Source organism: Oenanthe melanoleuca, chromosome 3 (assembly GCF_029582105.1).
Source record: "Oenanthe melanoleuca isolate GR-GAL-2019-014 chromosome 3, OMel1.0, whole genome shotgun sequence".
Lineage (NCBI taxonomy): Eukaryota > Metazoa > Chordata > Aves > Passeriformes > Muscicapidae > Oenanthe > Oenanthe melanoleuca.
The window spans coordinates 85,842,407-85,865,219 of NC_079336.1; the positions used below are offsets into that span (position 1 = coordinate 85,842,407).

At 35.7% G+C, this 22,813-nt stretch overlaps 1 protein-coding gene across 2 annotated transcripts in view; it reads right to left on the reverse strand.

Annotated features, from left to right (window-relative positions):
- Positions 1 to 22,813, reverse strand: part of MTA3 (metastasis associated 1 family member 3) — a 133,213-nt gene that overhangs the window by 68,421 nt on the left and 41,979 nt on the right. For both annotated transcript variants that reach the window (XM_056488054.1, XM_056488053.1), the window contains exons 7-8: positions 12,964 to 13,066; positions 4,430 to 4,529 (exon numbers count right to left, since the gene is read on the reverse strand). In XM_056488054.1, the coding sequence (XP_056344029.1) occupies positions 4,430 to 4,529; positions 12,964 to 13,066 (203 nt within the window). The remainder of the gene's footprint in view (positions 1 to 4,429; positions 4,530 to 12,963; positions 13,067 to 22,813) is intronic.

Genomic DNA, 22,813 nt, shown 5'->3' on the forward strand with positions numbered 1-22,813 from the left:
CAGTGGCATATATTGACTGTGGGGCCATCTTCAATTAACAGAAGCTCTAAATAATAACTAAACAACTGCTCAGACATCTATGAGCTCAATATTCTCATTGCTGGTAAAAGAAGACATTGTTTTCATTATCATCATACTGAAAGAGCAGCAAGATTTTCATCCCTTGCTAAACACTGTTGTCACAGACCAGTAAATAAGATTTCTTTTGTTGATTCCCTTTCTGTTATAAAAGAGAAAAACAGAAAACAAACAAATTAAAACAATCACTCCACTGTAGGTAACACTGAACGCTCCCATTGCTAACCAATGATGGGGAATATAAAAAGTAAACAAATCCACCTGTTGGAAAAACGAGCAACACACAAGGAGCATTTCTGACTCAGTGTCCCAAAAGACCCCATCAGCACAATCCAAGTGGCTGTGCTGAAGGAGGTATCAGAGCTATAAGTGAAATAATGTTTGTGACTGTATCAGTCCCTTTCCAGTGTGTCCCACCACAGTGCTGAGCTCCAAGGAGCACGTGCAGACTCGCACACAGCCACAAACCCAGCTATGAGAACCTTTCAAGGAAAGAACACTCTTGCATTATGTGTCAGTACAGCAATTCCAGCTGAGCTTCTGCATACAAATCTACTGCAAATAATGGAATTTTCTAATCTTCTGCCATCGTCTATGAATGACTATTGTCTTACTCCAGTGTTTACTGTAGGTCTTTGAGTGCTATCAAGCACAAGAGTCTGAAACTGTTTTGTCTGCAAGAAGCAATGTCACTATTATCCTGAAATGTATCGTTTTACTTATGGTCCAATCAAATTTACCAGCCAGAAAAGCCATTGTTGAAATCAAGGATTCTAATATGAAAATATGTAACACAATGCCTAAAATCCATCAGCTTCATATTAGAGAATGTACATTGAAATCACTGATTTATTGTTTCCCATTCAGGCAATGAGTAAACCAGGTCTAAAGATTGAGTCCTTACAGTAGATGTATTACTGAGATTTAAATCTCTGTTTGCATTGCAGCACTCATAGGAAAGCAGTACACACAGAGCATCTTCCAAGCAGCTGCTGAATCCAGATCTATTCACTGATACCAACTCTCATAAAAATGACAAGAGAAGTGAATAAATCGGAATCTTGCCCTTGGCTTTATGTTCGTTTTCCTCTATAATAAATATCTGACTCCATAATGCCTTTTTTTTATATTTCTAAAGAAAAGATTCATACTGAACTCTTTTAGGTCTTCACTGTCCTGTGACAGAAGACCATTGACAAACTCATTGATAACAGCTCTGCCTTCTACAGGTTTGTCAGCTCTTACCTACATCAAATTTCCACACTGCAGTGCAAACTGTGGTAGCAAAAGCAAGAGAAGCCTGAAGGAATTAATAGAGGCTGAGAAAAAAAAGTCCTGGAGTATCTTCTTTTTACCTGTTTTGCCCTAAGAAGCAGGAGGCTGGGAGACCTGGCATTGCCTCTCCCAAACAGGAGCCTGAAGGACAGAGAAAAAACCACCCTTCCCTAAGACCCCTGCCCAGAGCATGCTGTCCAGCACACCATGGGGGCCCATCAGAGGAAAAGTGCTAGCCACGCAGGTAAGAAGCAACTTCAAGTCCAAATATGAGCAGGCAGAGGAAGAAACTTCCCACCAAAAGCTAAGGAAGGGCTGCATGGAGTTGGAAGAAAGGGCATGAGAGGGCATCCTGCAACCAGCCACACAACACAGCTCCCAAACCAGCTGCAATTTCAGACTGAACTGTCTCCAACAAAGCACTCAAACTGGAAACTGAGTGTGGATTCTCCAACTCAATCATATTTTAAGTGTGTTTACCTTAGGGGCCACATATATGGAAGTCTAATAAAAATCATTAAAAAGACACCATCCAAAATGCAAAGAAAACGACTGTTCATACTCTTCATTTTGAAGAGACACCCACCACAAGGAGCAAGTGATGCTATCAGCCTGCTTTGCTTTAAATGGCTCTCATGGTCACTATATGCACTATGAAATATGTAGGAATCTGAAACAGAAAGTCTTCCCAATCCCCTTTTCCTTTTAGAGATCAATTATCATTATAAAATAAAACACTGCCTTTGAGGAGGCCAGAAATGCGTGTTTTAGTTGGTTGTTTCACAAGTCTTTACCACTGTAAGAGAAACACATTACCATCTGAGAAGGTAAACACACATTGTTTCAGTAGGGTTTTCTAAAAGCAGGTGGTTTCCTATCTTGTCTCATTACCTTTCCTATGTTTTCAAAATAAAGGAGCCTGAAAGCAGCCTCTCAGTTGTTATTCATCTGCAAGAAATGTGTACATCAACCCTGAATTTATCTATGTTCATAATCTAGGGTTTGTTTTTTTTTAATATCATTCTGTTTACAGTTACCTCTGATTAAAAGTAATTAGGATTAAAACTTAATCAGGAACACTGGAAAGCCACAGGTATGGAATACAGAAATTCTATTAATAGCACCTCAGGTACAAGGGTTATCTGCCTTGCATTAACAAGATAGATGGAATAATTTTCTTAGTGTTATGCACCTATATCCAAAGTATAAATGAGATACACCACAAGTTCTGCAAATGTCTCTCCTAACTTTAACTGCTGCTGAAAATATGCTCCAAATTAACGTGGAAATATCTGAAAAAGTAACTATTATGATGACAAACATGTCTTTTCTTAAGTTAGAAGGAAGTACGTTGCCAAAAAGCAAAAAAGTAGGGTTTTAAAAAGCTGAGGGGGTAGAAAAATGAGAAGAGACAGACACAATAATTAAGCCTAGGGTGACTCCTCTGATGCCTCATTATAAGATATGCCTTTCATTAAGTGTAATGGAACTTAATGGATCATTTGCAATGGAGAAACATTAACATGGCACTCAAACAAAGTATCCCTTTATTAGCAGCATTGCACACGTACTTTCAAATGAGAAATTGCCATAAGGATAAATCCACTCTATTAATCACTGAATACAGGATGCAGATAAAGAAGGGATATGCAATGTGTGAAATGTATTAGAAATTCTTAATCCAACAAAATATTAATAACATGAAAAATGTTAAAGAACTATTTTGATGAACAAAATTAAGTATTTAATGTGAACAGAACAGCATTTGAAAAAGTCATCTTGGCAACTGTGAAGCAGAAAATTCATTTTGAGTATTACTGGAAACATTGCATTTTGCCCCTACCTTTATAATACTATCATAGTCCAGACTATTGAACAGTTTCCTGTTCAATAGCCTTTGAGTACACTGCAAAAGGTAATAAATTAAATATTTTTCTCATCATAACAAAAAGTTTATTTTATGTGGAATACAAGAATTGTCCCACTGAATCAGAGCAATCACTCATCAAATTAAGCATTGTGTCTCTTACAGTAGCACCAAGGAATATTAGCTAAAATATTCAGATAAGTCTAATCACAGTCTGATGTCAATTCCCATTTCATTTACCAGCAGCTTCAGAATGAGGACATTAGAAGGTACACCTTTCCCTACTCTCCTCAGTACTAATTTATGGCCTATATGGCTACATCATTTTTCTAACCTTCTTTTAACCTGCTGGTACTGTCCATTCCCAAAAAGTTTTGTGCAACTGAGTTCTAGGGGCTCTCTATTCACTTTATAAGGCAGTGCCTTAACTATTTTAAATTAAACTGCTAGTTTTACTGAGTTTCCTCTAATTTTAATACTCCAGTATCTGGTAAATAGCCTAAACTACGTGATAGTGTTTAGATACAAAAATACCTAAAATAATATAACAGCTGATGTCTTTGGAAATCTAAGTCAAATTTGATTCTCTGAAACAGTAATATTTTGGTCTCACATAGTGTTCTTGGAATACTTTATTTACTGTAGCACACTCTCTCACTCAGTATTATCTCACTAGTATGATTATAAAGAAACAAACCTGTAATCAATATATTTCTCCCTTTCTCTAAAACATGCAGGTGCTTACATTAAGAGTGAACAGCATACTAAGAAAACATAGTAGGAATATGCTAATTAAAATATTGTTTAAAAATATGCTTACAAAGTGAGATTGCTTATGCTTTAGAAAATACCATGACATATACACTCAGTAAGTACAAAGTATTATCCACACAATTTTCAGTCAGCTTTATTACCACATACTTTAACTGACACTGCCCTGAATGAACCCCTATACAATGTGTATTACCCATTCTGCTGTGGGCATCCACAGCTGTGGGTGATCCACAGCTGTAGCCAAGTGCTGCATAGTGTGATTACAAGGGCAGCACTGAGAAGCTTAGAGAAAACACACAGGATTTTCTAACACACACACACACCTGGCATGCAGGCATCTAAAAGAAGAACAGGCAGAAAATGGGGACTTGGGAGTACCAGATACTGCTGAATGCATAGATAGAGAAGTTGTAGGGTGCTTAAGAAGCCACCTACCAGTGTGATGTCTCGGGAAGCAGCAGCTGCACTCATGTGTAAACTGGGTTGCCGGACAGAACTGCTGCAGTCCAAGGCTCGGGCAAACGTGCCGACCGCACTGCAACAGAGCAGCAGAGCAACAGTGAGTACACAGAAAGAGGTCACCTCTTGTATCAGACTCTGTCATATCCATAAAAGTGTCCTTTTACACATGGAAGTCACATACTGTCACTGTTAACATTTCAGAACTTTGCTAACAAAGAACAACTTGATAAAGACAAATCACCAAAATGCAGCAAAACTGACCTTCTGCCCCCCAAAAATAACAACGTACATATAAGAACAGCAGCTCAGAAACAGAAGATACTCAGAGAGTTCTCATGTACCAACCTCTTAATATATCGACTTTTCAAATAATTATGAAGTCTCCACAGCGTGGGGCTTACAATCGGGACTATTATTTCTAAAATTAAAATGCTATAATGGTGCTTAAAAATTGTAATTCAAATTGAAAAGGGGATTCACCATGCCCCCATGAGGAAATTAAAAACATTTTATTCACTTCAGTAGTACATGTCTACTACTTCCATTAGTGAGGCAAAAAAAGCACATTAGCTTAGTCTACGGTACCCCTAAAATCCTGGTGTTGTCACAGGTTTTAAGCAATAATGAAATAAATGGATCTCTCAACCTACTTAATTAAAGCATTCCATTATTGAAATTGATATATTATTTCTAAAACTTTACTTTTCTTCCCACTTTTGTTCAGGAATTGTGCATGGCACCTATTACAGTTAGACTGTTCTAAACTGTTAAAATTTCTTGGAGAGCAGTAACCATTTCTTGGAAGTACATTCATGCATTATGCACAGTGAATGAAAAGGTGCAGAGAGAATTTGATGTGGCCCAGCATATCATACAGGGAATGAGCAAAGATGCAGTGACACAAAAAATTATTAATGAACAGATCAGAAGTTTCTCCAGTACCTGGATTTGTACAATGACTCTTCAGGTGCATTGTGTCACACTGCTATCAGAAAACAAACCCATTTGATGCAGTTATGACACAAGCTCTCCTAAATTCAAAGACCCAGTTTGGTAACAGATGTAACCCAGTGCAATCCTCTGGCATAGAGACTTAAGCCTCACTCAGCAATTACACCCCACACAAATTACAAGTGCAGAATTATACCAATGGTGCACACCACTGAAAGATAAACACACATTGCTGTATCCTGTAAATCTGATATTCAACAGTAAAATAATGTGCACCAAGACTTAAACTCACTGAAGTTATAAATGATCGTGGAGAAATCTATAATAAAGTATGTTACTGCAATTTTATCTTGAATCTCAAAAAATTTATTACTGAATGCACATTTCAGTACTTGCTGCCACTGTCCTACAAGTTAAGATTCAACAGCAGTGGTTCAGACCCCTGGTATTAACTGGTTTTCTAAAGGCTGTGGAATAAATAAATTATATTGAAATATTTTTCCACAACCTTTGCTCCCTCTTTGTGGAGACAGCAAATATGAGACAAGAATACACACACATTCTATTTTTTTTTTCAGCTTGGCAGTACATAAAACAGTATTTGTCCACAAATCAGTCCCAAGAATAAGGCTCTATTATGAACACATTTCCTGTCAACCCCTTTCAACACGTTGGCATTGATAAGGGTTGTAGCTAAGCAGTCTTTGCTGTGATCCTTCTGTCCCTACTGCTCAAACCACTGAATGTGGCATGACTGATTTCCTTTCTGCTGCTACCTGCTAGCTTCTTCTCTTCCTTGCATAATTATAATTATTGTCTTTTGACCACATTTCTAAAATAAAGTCTGAGTATGCTATGAACACTACAAAGAAGGTTCTCACAGTCACTTGACAAACTTTCAATATTAATGTCTTGTTCAGCTTGTAGAATTCAAAGAACAATTATACATAGTTAACTGAAATTATATTTAATTTAATAGTAACAATAAACTGACAACCCAAAAATCTGTGCTCAGCAAGCTAGTTATGAATTATTCAATGTGTAATTAAAAGACTTCAAACAGAAAGCAACACTTCCCATATTTTCCAAAATAAGCTAAAGCCAAAAGTTACACAGACAGTGAATTACAAAGGTGGCAGAGAGATGGACAAGACAAACAATTGGCATTATCAGCAGGGAGAACACTCTCTGCACAGCCTGCATCAGCAAGTAGCTATAAGAGCTTTAAGGGTTAGATCAAATGATCCAGTGTTACCTTAATTAGGTTTTCCTTGGTTAAATTATCTTAAAGAACAGAACCAAGAAGCTTTATAACAGATTGTAGCTGACAACCATACAAACAAAGCAAATGGATATAGTCCAGTGCCAGAATCTAAGATTATGGAATAAATACATGTTCAGCAAAACTCAACAGAGTCTAGGTCCAAAAAACTTGAGAGATCATTGCAGTTGCTATGCCTGTGTGCCCTGCATTTAGGCAAAATTTCAGATTAGACTGTGAACACAAAAAATACATTGCTCCAAATTTCTCAAGTCTAGCTCAAGTCTAAGACATTAAAGGAAATAATTGTTCAAATTTTTGTGTAAAATTAATACGAGTGGTAGCCAAAAAAATTAAGAAGTGGCAAACACAAGAGACCATCCTAACAAGCTTCCAAAGATTTGGTGGCTCATCAGTTCTATTTCTGAAAAGGGCTGTAATAACAAAGAAAATTCTTACCAAAATCCCTCACCAAAGAAAATCTGGAAGCATTGCAATTATACATCAGCATAAAAATAGCCTCTCCTTCTCCCAGCAGCAACAGTGGTCTGGCATCAAATCAGATCCAGAAAGTTCTGGATGCAGGCAAGTAACTCTCAATTTTCTTCTACCTTGTATTCTTGAAAATCCAGCCAAGACACATATCCTTCTCAATCTGAGAATGTTTACTTCAAAACTGTTCACTTTTTTTTTTTTTTTTTTAACACTGCTTGTCTGTTTCAGTGATACCAGACAAGTAGTGGGTATACTCTGGACAAAGGTGTTGAAATGAACCTCAGCTGTGCATACGTTAATCTACAAATCCACAATTCTCTGCAGATACTTGCAAACTAATGAGTGAGACCTATGCTTCACCTCTGAGCTAATATCTTTGAGGAAAACAATTAAGTGGTCTTTGGTGGTTTTCTATATATTAGAAAAAGAAACCTTTTGTTTTCCTTCTCTTTACCCCAGTGTTCCTTTTCTAAATAGAAAATAGTCCTAAGAGATAACCTCTTCAACTGCTCTGAACTTAACAAACTGCAAATTAATATCTGATTGCTCTTTAAGAAAATACCGTGATACTTAAATTATTGGAAGGAAGAAAAAAATAACCCATCTTCAGTGAAGACACATGCATTAATTTAAAACTGAAAATTTTTACTACTCTATTTTGTAAAATATGACCCCCATGCAGAATATATTGAAATAAAATGGTGCTGTTACAAAAGACTCTTTCCATTTCTAAGCAACTGCCTGTACAGTGATATGCTTCATTATTATCACTTCAGGTATTTACAGCATAAAGGGAGATGGCATGGTAAACATGAAAAGTCACCTGCCACTATTCTTCTGCTGAAAAACTCTCAGAGTAAGCGTGGTATGATATATAAATGTATGATACAATCAACCTTCACTTTCATAGCTACATGAATAGAAATGAAGCATATGTGAAATTTTTTTTATTCAACAGAAATAGAATCTGATAGATAAAAGTAGTTTAATTCATAGGACGTTATTTAAGGCATCATCTGCAAGCCATCCTGCAATTTCACAGTCACAGAGGAGGAGATGTACAGCCCCCTAAAATCAGGTCCATGAAAACTCTGGTAGAGAAATTTATTCTTTGTACTGCAAAAGATCAAAGTTCATTAAATAGATACAGAAAGAAATTCAGCTCCAAATCTTAGTTCTTAGAAATTAGTTCTTTTCAAATGAATTTGGGACAAGAAGTACAGTAACACAACATGCACAAAGGAATAAACATATACTAGCTAGGCATGACAGACAGGCAGAAACATAGAATTTTTGATATGCCTTGTAAACTTGATGTGAACATATTTTTCCTTTTTACTGCCAAACCATCTGCCTACCATTAGATGCTGTAAATTCACCTTCCTAGCAAACATCCAGTTTTGTGAGCGCGGCATTGGCATCGAGATATTTCACCATTTTTGCTGCATAATTTTATGTTGCAATTCTGCCATTAAATTTAATTACCTCTTTAATGAACTTGAATTCCTTTTACTTCTCAGCACCTCCTCAGAGAATGCAGAAGCATTGTAATACTGAAGACTGCAAACCGATGTCTTTTATGTATTTATTTTCATTTATGAGCTTTGGGAATCTGGTCTACTGCCATTTTACTACAATTAATTATTTCACAAGAACAGAGCACTACTTTTTGATCACACCTGTAAATGTTTTTACTTATGGGTCTCAGTTAATGAGTGCATTATTTTCCTCTGTATAATGAAAGACACGTTACAATTGAAGCTGCATTGTGTTCCCTTCCCCACTGTAAGATAAATTAATGTAACAATCATAGAATATCTCTAAATACACCAACATACTGTGAGCATTTATAACAGTAACCAACAGAAAATAAGAATAATCACTGTCCTAGAGCAAATGGAAAAGTGGGAACAACACAGGAACGATTACACTCTAATTTAACATGACTAACAAGTAATTTTCCATTCTTCTATGATTTAAAAAAAAAAAGCAGGCATTCAAATGAAGAGAAATATGTCAAATAGAGGTATGTAATGCCATTTTAATGTCATAGAAATCAAAGTACAAAATTTTAAGGTAGAGATGCAATGCTTCAAGGCTATTTTAATTAGATTTCAAAACTCTGGTTTAGTTGGAAATAAGCTGGGACCACATATGTCTGCTAAATAGCTTCATTTAGAAATATATTTCTTCTAGAAGACTATGTTGGTAATGTAGTTAGATGAAGCAGAATAAAAGAACTATGTTCTTAATGGTTTCACTGAATCATAAAGCACATAAAGAGAATTAGAATGTACCAAAAATGTATCATGCAATGAATTGTAGACCAAATTAGCAGATGGAAAGAAAACAAAAAAAATCTTAAAAAAAAAATCTTAAAAAAAAAAAAAAAAAAAAAAATTTTAAGAAAAAAGGGTCATTTCTTCTGTTCCCAGACAAAGCCCACACCTCCTATTTGAGACTGGGCAGGACATTTTTTAACTCTGAAAAACCCAAAAAAGATAGGACTATTATGCTATACAGACAATAGGAATGCTTTTATTTCCTAACACTGTGCAACTTGGGACAGTATTAGAAAAAGAACACAAGATCTGGCAATGAAATGAAGTACTCCTTGTATATTAGGAATGATAAGGGACTGATGAGTTTGACTTGAGGAACCAAGTCTCAAAACCCCTGTCCCCAGTGTTTTTATCCACTGCATTTTAAACAGCAACCAAAAGTATCTCATAGCATACCAACTGGGTCCTGACAGAAGTAGTTCCACACACTCAGTTATTTAGTCCACAAGGCAAATTAACTGATTAAAGTAATGACTAAAAATATATCTGTTAAAACGTGCAGTGTGGACATTAGGCCCTCAGCACCAAATGTTTCAAATCTACAAATCCATTTCTACTATACTGAACTATTTGCTAGCGTGCACAGATGTAAATGGCTATTGTAGCTGCTCAAACTATCCTTTGAACCTGGCAGACACAGAAGAAACTTAGCCATTGTATAAGACAGAAGGCAAACTGGTTGATGGAGTTGTATCCTATTTGAATGCTGTAGAAAATGCTGTTGGACTTTTCATTGCCACAGCACAAGCATTACCCAAAAGACAAGCCAAACCCAGAATACATTAGTCTGATACCTCAAGCTTCTCCTAACAGATGCTTTTGTTAGTTCAGGCAACAGTCCTTACCCAAATTATGCTTCAGTAGCAGCAATAAGGTACTTTCAAGATTTGTGTGTCAGGCCCCCCTACCTGGGGAAGCCAAGTTCATTGATCCTTCCAATTTTTCCAAATCTCCACGTCTTTTTTTTGGCACAATTAACTCTAATTTCTGCACAGGATAGGCATATTCTATCATTCTACCCTGGAAATTATTGAATAGTAGGACTTAGTGAGAGACCCAGACTGATCAGCATATAAACCAAGGAAAAAGGCTTCTCATTCCTGAGATAGCAAATAAATCTTGTAGACTGGGAAAGCCACGTGTCCAAGGTAAAAATAGAAATATATTTGTAAATGGGCAAGACAAATAAAAAGACTATTTAAACACATAAAAACACGTTGTTTCTAAAAAAACCCAACAAAGCTGCCTGAGTGATTGAAAAACCTAAGCATTTAAGGACAAAAGCAACTCTTCTTTCAACCACATCAGAATGGAAAAAAATGAGAAGAAATAATCAATTACTTCAACACAGCGTCTAAAAAGGATCACTTAAAAATGCTTTTAAAATGTCAAACAAAATAGCAGACCCATACTTAACAAAAATCACAACTGGGAAGGTATTTAAGAAAAAATTCTTCTCTTCATATTTTCACATTTGCATAACTAAACAAAACCACAGAAAGATCATTCCAACTGGAAATCCAGCAGGCACAGCCAGTGCCTAGTGAACCTTAGGCTGCAGTACAGCTGTCTGTATCACTGCTCACCACACCATAATACCAGCTCTCCATTGTCACTCAAGCAGCTTTTAATGGTCCTCTATAATGGCCCAGTATAAATTCTGCAACCACAGAACACACTGCATTGAAAGCTGCCACCAAATCATCACAGAACCATTTTTCCAGAAATTCATACAAATCTGTCTCAGAAGCCACTTAATGCATCCTGGGAATACAGAAAACATTTCTGTCAGTTGAAAAACAACTGCCAAAGATGGAGTTCTATGCAAGAACATCCACAAAGCTTCACCTGAGTGATACCTAACTACAAATGGCCATCCAAGTACCACCAGATCTTGGATAGTTACAATTAATCAGCCATGACCCACTATAACAGAAACCATCTTTACAGAAATGTATCGACTTTGGAAAAAATGCAGTCTTGGCCAGGGCACAGCATTGCAAAGGATGTCTTAAGTAACAGGAAGAGAGAAGGATATTCTTCTTTACTTATTTAATTATTCCCTGTTACTTCCCAGCAGGCTGCTTACTGCTACATTCCTCTGGGAACATTTTTGGCTCTACAGAATACTATTTCAACTCCCCAGAGTGGCTGAGAACTAGTAAGTAGTGGAATTTCAGAGCAAGGAATAAACTCTTCCATATTCAGAGTCTTCACACTGATTGTCTTTAGGGCACACCCTAATAATCTGACCATACATCTCCAGATATTATTTTGCTGGTGAAAAAGTAGTTCAGATTCCTGGCTTCTATGGAACATCTACCAGACTTGTGACTTTCTGAACCCCTTTTAACACCTTTACCCCTCCATCTTGCTTGAAAATTCAACAAGGGCAGGTTAAAAACAAAAAAAAAAAAGTTTTAGTACTTTATAGAAAGGATACAACATTGCAAATGGGAGAGTAAGGGAAAAACCAAGTGGATCAGTACCTGAACTGTAAATGAGCAAATCAGCATCCCATATCACCATACACATAAGCTGGAAAACATAGAGCAACTTTTTTTCTTTTTTTCTTCAGGAGAAAGAAAAAAAAAACCCAAAAACTAGAATCCATGTAAAAGGATTACTTGCCTAAGAAGATTTGAGATTACACTCTGCAAGCAGGTTACAGAAAGTACAGGAGATGGATTTATTCAGGACAAAATCCATATGTGAGCTGTGTACCCTGTTATCATTAGAACAGCACTTTTGTTAAGTATGAATTAGCTGAAAGGCAAAATCTGCTGCATCCTATGAATGTAGAATTGTTCTTCAGTAAGAAACCTACAAATTTTTTAAAGTTTTTTTTTAAAAGTAGAGGAATAATTTCCAAAGGTATTTATTAATTCAAAGCACTTTGATGTTGTCTTTATAATCATGTTAATTTATAAAATTGAACTGACTTGATTTTTTTCACTCATGAAATACATAACTTCAAAACTTCATTTCAATATTCATCCAAAATAATTGCACTGCATGTTATTCAGCTTACACATGTAAGCATATGTGGCAAGTTCTGCACCCATTTCATTTGTTAACATTTCCTTTATTTCTATCTTCTATTTTACGCCATGAAATTACAAGTACCATAAAACACAAGACTGAATTATTATTAGCACTGAAATCATTTACTCTAAGGGGAAAGCAAACCAACATCTACATTCAAAGAATCAAATTCCACTATAACCTGAAATACAGGGAATTTAGCATTATTCCAAAACTCACTTTCTTTTTCACTCTCCTGTATTGGTAGTTTCCATAAATATACAAAGGGTCATGGTCTGATTTTGTCTTTTAGCTAACTGTGGGAAAGACAAGGGCTCACAAAATGGTAAACAGGATGAGTAACACGATATAGGGGAATAAATAATCAGTAGAAAAAGGAAAATGATTTTTTTAGGAGAGGATTTTAATCTTACCGTGCTACAACTAAAAACTGGTCAATCTGACGGTCAGTAAGGGGGCTATCTGGATCCCATACTTTTACTTCCAGCTTTGCCTGTTCTCTGTCATCTAATTCTCCTGTCAAAAGGTAGATGGGACAAAACACTTATTACTCACAATGTTTTCCTTTGTGTAGTTCTTGAACTATGTTTAAAAGAGACATTATACATTTTTAAACATATACACATACACACACGTGGAGTACTTAATCATCAGCAGTTATCCAGTTAAATTCCATAATCAGCATCACCAAAATAAATACCTTCCCTTAACATCAGCATTTCAATTTAAGGAGACATTCTTAGGAGGTTTAATATCAGTGAACCTTAATAAAATGTTATTATAAAGTTGAAACCATAGCCTAAGTAACCAGTGGCTTCTTTAAATTGCTTGTCTAGTATATCAAAGTTACTGTTTCACTTAAGCCATATTCAAATTAATTTTACACTTAACCAGCTATAGCAATTAAATTCCATCCAATTTGCATTCTATGCCCCGAAAAAATGAATCATCATGCAAAAATGCTGCCTACCACATTTAAGCATTTTTTCCCTCTTTAGCCACTACATTATCTGTATTGTTAATGTAAGTCATACTATTAAAAATTGCTGTATACATTGACAACTTCTATCCCCTTATAAACTAATATAAAAGCCTGCACTACAAGAAAATTACTATATACTACATGATCAGATCTCAACCTCATTTATGTGAACAGAAAAATTTATGTACATGCACATGGCTGAAACAATGGGGGTGGCTTCCAAAATTTATTTTGCCCCATATTCATTGCTACAAGAGTATGGCATTTGTACTGAATGTAAGAACAACAAAGAGTGAATTTGTCACAAGGATTCACATTCATAAGAAAGACTTGATCTTGTCTTGCCTACAACACCAAAGACTTCTCCTGTAAAATAAGACACATTTCAGAGGCTGATGGAGGAAGCACCACGTATGCTACCAGTACGAGGATATTTACCTGAGGGATGCAGCCAACACATTTGTGGCCCCGAGAGATGACAACAGTAAAGTCAAAATCATTGCCTTTCCCTGCTGTTTTAGAACAGGAGTGTGGTCTTCCCTCAGTGAACATGTGAACACCACTAATACTTAGCTGGTTGCCAGCACTTGTGTGTGACTTTTACAAGGTACTAGAAGAATGAAAACCTGTTGTCAGATACAGCCATTCCAGTCCCTTTGAATAACCTAGGCTGTGTAGGTACCTCTCTGATCACACAGAAGATCACTTGAGTCTGTGCTGTTTCCTATGACAATGAAAACAGTCAGTCTAAACAGGCACAGTATCATCACAACATGAAATAACCTGTACACTTAAGAGTCTGGAAGCAGACTGCAAACCAGGCACTGGCCCTTCTGAAATCACATCATATATGGAGAGTTCTCTAGCACATTGATTCTGGAAGGAAATTAAATGTGGTATATATTTATCCCTAGCAAACACACAAGTTAGAACTGCACCAGTCTGTCTGGCTAATGTTTCAGGAACAAATTTCACTGTCACATTCTCAGAAAAACACAGTACATTAATTTCTTCCAATACACAGGCAGTAAATCATTGGCTGCCTAATGGGACTTCAGCTTCTGTTCAAGCTAATTCACATCCAGTACTGAAGACAAACTGTTAATTTCTGGCATCTTGGAAAGGATTTTGGGTCTATAAACTTATTCTATCGATTGCACACCTGTCAATACATTTCTTCCATCTGTGACAGGCACATTGTGGGTGATGCTCTACATTTTATAAATATTCTCTGAGCACTTCATTTCAATCTGTTAATATACAGTTTTTAAATACCTTTAATGTTAGTTAACCATTTCAGGACGTCACAGTCTGTGGATCAAACATTACTCAGGTAGATTACACTTCTCACAAAGAGAAAACATCATACAAACACAGCATGAGTATTCAATCAAAACATGTCACTCATCTGAATCAAGTTTGCAAAAAGAATAAAAAATTGCAATGCGGCAGCTCTTACTTCAATTAGAGGAAATTAAACAATTGCTACTATAAAGTGTTGTAACTCTTGATAAAGGTGAATCTGAAATATTGTCAAGCAGTATTTTGTAATGGCAGTGGACATATGATACAAGCAATGGAATATCTGTAACAAAATAATCTAAACACATATAATAATTGCAATATTAAATATCACTGCAACAATGGTAGACAGATGTTTAAAGAAAATAGGTGGAGTCTGCCAAGCTGCATTTCAAAGAGCTACTTAATTCCTGATTTTCCACTTACATGGCAGGATATAATCACTTAAAGAGGGAAAGTAACCTAAACAGACCAAACTATGGAGGCAGTCAAGCAGTGCTGCAGAAACCTTAGAAAAGTTCATTTCAGGAATAAGTATTTTGCTAACATCCTTTGCCTGTGCTGAAAGCATCAGAATGGGAGGATCACATAAGATAAACAGGTCTTTCAAAATAATGATTATCAACCCTCTGTGTTTTACTTGAGCTGTGATCCTTAGCTGATCATGCCTGTACCACATCCCGTAGGATTTTTAACGCAGCAAACCACTTTAGGATGCAAATTTTCTGTTAGCACATCAACATTTATCTTCTACATTGTTAAATTTGACACAGAAGTGTAAGATAGTCCAACTGAGCAGATGATAAAGTTGTCATAGTATTAATTCTTTATGTTGCAAAACCCAGCTCACAAAGGAATGGGGGAGTTTTACTTTCAGCCATTTTCAGTGCATCTGAGAAGTTCAGTTTTAAAAGTGCCACTTTCCCTTACCACCAGTAGCATACCAATTACAGCTCTGAGAAGTGCTAGGCAATTTTTTGAACAACTGATATAAAATACCAGTATATCCAATTTATTCTAATCACTGCTTATAATTTTATTATAGCCAGTTTTTTCCTGATGACTAATTTTATTGGAAAACATTAGTAGATGGTTTACTCTACATCAATCATTCAACTCCTTATTTCTCATAGCTGTCTTCTAGTAAAAAGTTAAAAACTTTCTTTAAAATGAAAGTTTTGTATTTCAGTCAGTAATTTTAGACAAACAAAAGCATGATGTGCCCGTCTAAAAAATGGAAGACAATATTTACAAAACAAAAGTAAACCAAATGTATTTAAGATGAGGTACAAGAAATTAAAGATTTAGTCTTTGAAATTTCATTTCCTTCATATAAATACCCCAAAGATAACTAGTACATCAGATTCAGCATGATTCTATGTTCTTCTTGTATCCAACTAAAAGAAAATAACTTTCAATATAAATTATAAACAGCTTCTTAAAATGAAACTCTTTGAATTTAATAAATATATAAAAAAACCTGCAATATAATATACTCCTTAGAAACTGAAATATGAATCTATAAATTAGCTTTTATTTAGAAAATGTTGTCAATGAAACAATACAAATTCAGCTTTTAATGACAAAGAGTTGATGAGGTATGTGATTTTAAAGACACTTCTGATACATAAAGTCTTATTTTTGTATTTTGCACAATTTGCACTATTTTTCAAAAAACCTTTTTATTCTGCTTCTCAAAAGGTAATTCAGCTGTCAATTCAATCCAAACATGCAAACTAAACACCTGCATTGCTCAGCATTCTGAATGAATCCAGCTTTTAGGATATGCAAAACAGAGGTGCCAGCTGCTGGATCCTTAATTCCAAGGGACAGAAAATCTGTAACTGTGGGGTTTTGGTCACAGTAAGGCAGTAGATCTATCCATGGACAGAACTGCACACCAGACCAAGAGTTTCAATCACAGTTTCTTCCTAGTAACCAAATTCATTTATTCATACAACCTCCTGAAATCAGCCAGTTGTGACGTGTGTGTGAATTCCTCAGACTCACCAGACATCTAAGCAGATAAAGGTGAAGGCATTTGTAAAGGCTCATATTCTTAATGCTTAGCACATTGATAAGAAGTCAATTCAGTGCCTTCATCTCTGTATTTTAGTTTTGTACTTGTGGAACAGGAATATCTCTTAGCTAACATTGCAAGGATGTGGAGCAGAGTAGCTTGTTGGTTCTTATCTTTCCCTAGATGAGTTCAGCATGCAACACAATTTCTTTCACTGAAATATGGATCTAGCAGATAAAGCATTTAGCAGGCTATTGCCAGAACTCTTTGGGAGCATACTACCTGCAGGTAATCCTAAATGGCTTTTTGAACATAGTTTCATGGGCTGTTTATGTGCCATCCCTGTGAAAACAGGGAACTAATCAGTGAAAATGAAGTTTCAGTTCACAAACCACATTCTCATGCTGCTATTTAGACAGTCTGAAAGCATTTTCTCTGATTCGAAGAGGAGAAAAATAGAATCACATTGAATTTTCCTGTACTGTGCATGAACAAAGTTTCAGACATTAACCCTGTCTGTCTAATGTAAAATCTGAGCTTTCCCCTTAGATGAAAAGTACATTAGTTCCTCACTAAAACAGTCAGCATATTCATCCTGCATAAAATTCTTATTACTAATTTTTATTTTTTTTTTGTCATTTGCAATTCTCATAGGTACAGCTATTAAAAAAAATTCAGAAGTTCAAAAATTTACACCTAAGTCTTCAAAAAATATAATGGAGTTACGTGCAAATAACTTCTCTCATCAAAACAACATGAAAAATCTTAGATGAAAAGTGTAGGCAAAAAAAATTTATTTGTTTACCTTTCAATTTCAAGACAATCTCCCCTCTTCTTGAGCTTGCCTAACAGAGGTATAGTCAGATTCAATTAATCACAGAAGGAGTTATATGTTTACACAAATCTCAGGGTAAGAATTTATGAATGCAAGACATGTATAAGGACTAGAAATGAAAACTAGGCTATATTTGTATAGACTACAAATGAAAGATATCATGTGATAAAGGCCTGTTACTTGTCTACAAGCATTTAACTGCTATTGGGCATTTTTAAAGCCAATAAAACATGCATAGTCCGACCACCACTTATCCTCTAGAGCTTGAATTTATAAAAAACATTTAATCATTCTGCACTTGAAAAATCTTTCAAAATAGAACTGCCTCCTATAACCTTAATGTTCTCTCAGTGTTCAGCTTTACAGTACTTATAATTTAATCACTGATGATCAAAAGACAAGTGCTCACAAAATGCTCAGAGCTTGAATTCATCATGTTCTAAATTCCTAGAAATTAAGAGAAAGAATTACACTTGAGCTCAGAATAAACTGAACTGCAAGCACATGTTCATGACCAACTTCTACATAATGCTGCAATGAGGATGGCTGGCTTATGGAAATTCCCAGTGCTGGAAGGAAGGAACAAATGAGACTGCCTCTTTCCCAAAACCCTGAAAAACTGTTTTCAGTTTGCTGAAATTCCTGAAATAACAACACATGAGGTAATAGATTTTTCAGGAAAGCATGGTGAAAAAGATTCTGAGTGTAAATAAAATAACAGTATAGTACTACTGTACTTAATAGTATTTAATGTATTTGCTTTTGAAAAAGGGATACTACAATGCAGAGACATTGTATTCTCAAAAAAACAAACAAAACCCCCCAGAAAAACAAAACCAAACAAATCCACCAAACAAACAAAACCACACCAAAACCAAACCCTGACTAAATTAAAACTAAATCTGTGGTCCTTCAGTTCTGAGTTGTGTTGTTTTCAAAAAAAAACCAAAACACCCTAATGTTAAAAATATGCAAATTCCCTCTTACTTAGGCATTCTAAAGAGAAATAAGACTTTTGGTGTGAATAATGTAAACAAAACCATTTAGAGAAGAACTTTTTGTTTAGGATGAAATGCATTTTGACGTATTCAAATATAAAAAAAAAAAACACATTTCATCTGCATCTGCTATTTGTTTTTCATCTTCTACAGAATAAACTTAGAGGAAAAATCAGACTTGCAGTAAAACAGCAAAGAAACAAAAATCAGAACTTACAATAAGTCCTTTTAGGTGAAGTTACTGAGGCAGAAAATACCAGCAAAGTCAATTAAACACTAAGACGTTGCTGCTTGAGAAGCGATTGGAGCGCTCACGGGGATAATAAGCACATACACAGCACTCAATAAATAACTGTACCTTCCTAAGACTGACTACCTGACAGAACTCATTTAGTATTTGAACAATCTCAGCCAAGGCTCCACAGCTATTATTAGCAGCAAAATCTTTCTGGCAGCAATCATGCACAGCCTGCCACACCAACTACGCAGCACAGACCATTCATGCTGCACTGCAACCAGAGGGCCACTTTAACCACTTCCTTCCAGTTGGAAAAAAACAGGAGGATCATAACAAACAGAAAACTTTACTTCTGTTAATACAGTAGCCCAAGTCTCCTCAAGGAGCTAAAGCAGGGTATCATGGCTCTTTTTTACCAAGACCAAAAATTCAACTGTCCTCAAGCATAAATCAAACTCGAGAAAGGCAGACATGCTTTCACAATTCAGGGCAGCCAATGAACAAGAAACCAAACAATAACAGAAAAAAAATCACTCCAACTATCCCCAAGCAAGACTCCCCTGAGAGTTAAGCAGAACTCACATAACTCACTTCTGTTGAGCAGCTTTTATAAAATCTAGTTGATAAACAATTTCCAACTCCTAACACAGAAGTAGTGAATGATCTGAGAACTGAAGCTCAGAAATTTCCATGACCACATTTGGTCCATTTGATCAAAATTATACATGCACTTAAATAACTCAACAAATTGGACCAGAAGCAACAAGAATTTTTAAGTAAAAATCACTGAAAACACTTCATAAAAGACTATGGTTTATAATGCAAAGCTTCCAATACCTAACTGAGCTTCTGTAGTACATGTGGCCACAGCCCTAAATACAGATTTTCCTTGCAAATGCATAATTAGGCAGAATCTTTTCTTTCCTGAAAAAAAGGCATCAAGAGGCCATTTACATGTGTTTTGTTTAATTTCCAGTAAAACTGATAAAATTCTATAAACATGCTTTTAACTGCCCAGCACATAAATCAATAACTCAGCTCCCTAGAAAAAGATTGGCAAAAGTGATGTAAAGGATATTATAATCCTATTAAAATTTGATATGAACCTCATTGTAAAGTATATTTTACTGTTTGTGATAATCAAGCATTTGACAGTTAATTATGCAAATTTAATCTATGATCTTAAAAACAAAGTCTTCAAACCTGACAAGAGACTACGATGTTTAAATGGGCTGACTCTCAAGAAACAGCTCCTACTTTTAGAAGGTATTATAGAAAAAAAATCATGTTAACTCAAAGTCAAAAGTGCAACCAACAGAAACCCCATCTGAGAATAAAATATATTTGAGCATATATAACGAGGAAGTTTATTATTTGTTGAGATTCATCTCATCTTAATATCTAATCGATTTTAGATATCCGTTTTCAGCTGAGATTAATCAGCATCTTTCTATTATGACCATAAAGGTGAGTCTTACTGGGTTAGCACCATCACTGTCATATCTGGTATTCTGTTGCAGCTTCCACAAATAGGAACTTCTAAATCTGTTGTTCTATCTTTTGTTCCATGCATTCATTCCTTCTGATAAATGCATTGGAATAGAAAGCCATCATCCTACATTTGAACCAAGTTTCTAACTAATATTTTGAAGTTATCATTTATTTTGCTGCTGATTTACCAGATTTTCTGTCAGATATAAAAATTCAATTCAGCATTTCACACTGGACTTGGTAAAATCAATTTCTACAAGGTTCCAGGGCATCTAGAAGCAAACCTAAGTTATTCATAACCATCTCCTTTTGTACTTGCCCCTAAAGGTATTTTTTATTTCAGACTTTGAGTTTTGCTTTCTGCTCTCTGATCCCATAAAGTCATCTTCAATTGACAAGAAACCTGGTTTTAGACACTGACTGTGAACTCTCAAAATGCTGTTGTAGAACAAGGGAGGTGTGCAAGCCAGTAGATGCACTAGTTCCTCAACCCCATCCAAAAATAACTTTATGGTTGACAGCTTTTTCCACAAGAACCTTTCCCTCACATACTGCTGATGGAAGAGCCTAAAGGTGCTGCTGTTGTCACCTTCTGTGGGTGCACAAGAAAAGCAACTCTTCCTTTGATCATACCTAAGCAACTGGGTTTACTCTAATTCCACTTATTTATTCTTGTAATGGCATTTTGTTTCACTCACAAAGGAAACACTAACATGGCCTCAAAATCATCATACCTCATCATTTTTTAAAGCCAGTCAAATACAAAAGGTTTGATAATATTTGTGAAACACTGACCTGAAATGCAATATTTTATGAATTTTATTTTCTAAGAACTACTTACTGTATTAATATGTCCAGTTAATACCCAGTAATTGTCAAAAACAGTGATCACTTATCACAAATTACAGACCATATTTTCTGGAAATCAATAGAACACAAAGACACAATATTTGTTTATCCTGTCAGATATTTCTCACAGACACACATTATCTGTCTTCAGAGTATCTGGCTGTCCAATTTTTAACTGAAATATTTGAATACAGAACCTTCTAAAAATATTTTGTATCAACGGTTTTTAAAAAGGACTGATTATTATCTTCTCACAACAGAATTAAATCATAGCAACTACATCAACACTAACAGAAATAATCCAGCACAGACTTTTGTCAAGGGAACCAGATGCACTGTTCAAATTACTGCTGCAGGTCTCTGACTGTATGAGGGACTTTCAAATTCAGCAGTGGTTCATATAATAAATGGGAGAACTATGTACCATGAAGTAACAGAACATGAGATTACAGATGAGTTTCTCTATTCTAAGGTATATTTTTCATGAATTAAATTTAAAAAACCAAAATATTTAGTTATATGGGAAGCATTTATAGAACCAGAAGGTATAATACACCAAGTCTAAGCAATCCTGAACTTTCGTAATATTAAAATCCAAACAGGTTGCAAATGACTTTCTCATCCAACTCTTTACTTGTAATCATGTATAAACTTAAAATTCTGAAATTCCAATATACTCAAACATTAACGGGCTTGAACTCTTGAGTTTAATAGTTTCCATTTGGTATGTCTGGTCTTTTAAAGACAACATACTCCTACAATGGAGTTGCAGTAAAAAGCACAAAAACAGTGAAGACTTTAGAAATCATCCTTAAAGGAATTAATTTGTTCTTTTTCCAAACACAAACATTTTAGAAACTTGGAATAGTTTCTCTGTATGTCATCCATAATTTGCTTAAATTTGTCCAACTGCTCCCCTTCTTCCTATTAAGTCGTCAATTAATTAAACTGCACTAATTCGAAGATGCCTTGGCTTCAAAAATGAAATCAGCTGCACAGCATGTGCTATTTCTAGGCACTCACTGGGTATTTTCAGGTGAGCCAGAGAGACTCCAGATTTTAGTTTACAATTTTATTTACTAGAATAAAAAAAAGCCTTGAACAGAACATCTTTCCTACAGGCTGCTTCTTCCTCCTTTTCAGACACTGATTCCTCTTCTATAGGTCTTAGTAGGGGGTACTCCTCTTCCTTGCCCACTCCACACTCTTTGTATTGTTTTAAATGGCCAGAGAGAATCCAATTGTGTCAGATCCCTGCTCCATAAGGAATTCCCTAAGGTCTCCTTTCAAAGCCAGATGCAAGAGATAAGCAGCACGGGCTGGGAGGTGGACTGCAGCTGGGAGGGGACATTAACATGTGAGTGTAAGATCATCCCTCCAGGCTATCAAAACAGGACCTTGCAGACAGACATCTGGCATGGGGCACTCAGATAGGATTAACAGCCAGTTCTCCAGATAAACCTTTAAATCGAATCATTCCACACCATATTTGTCAATGCTGCTTGTCTCCTTCCACTCTGAAACTGAAAACTCATTTCCCAAGTCAAC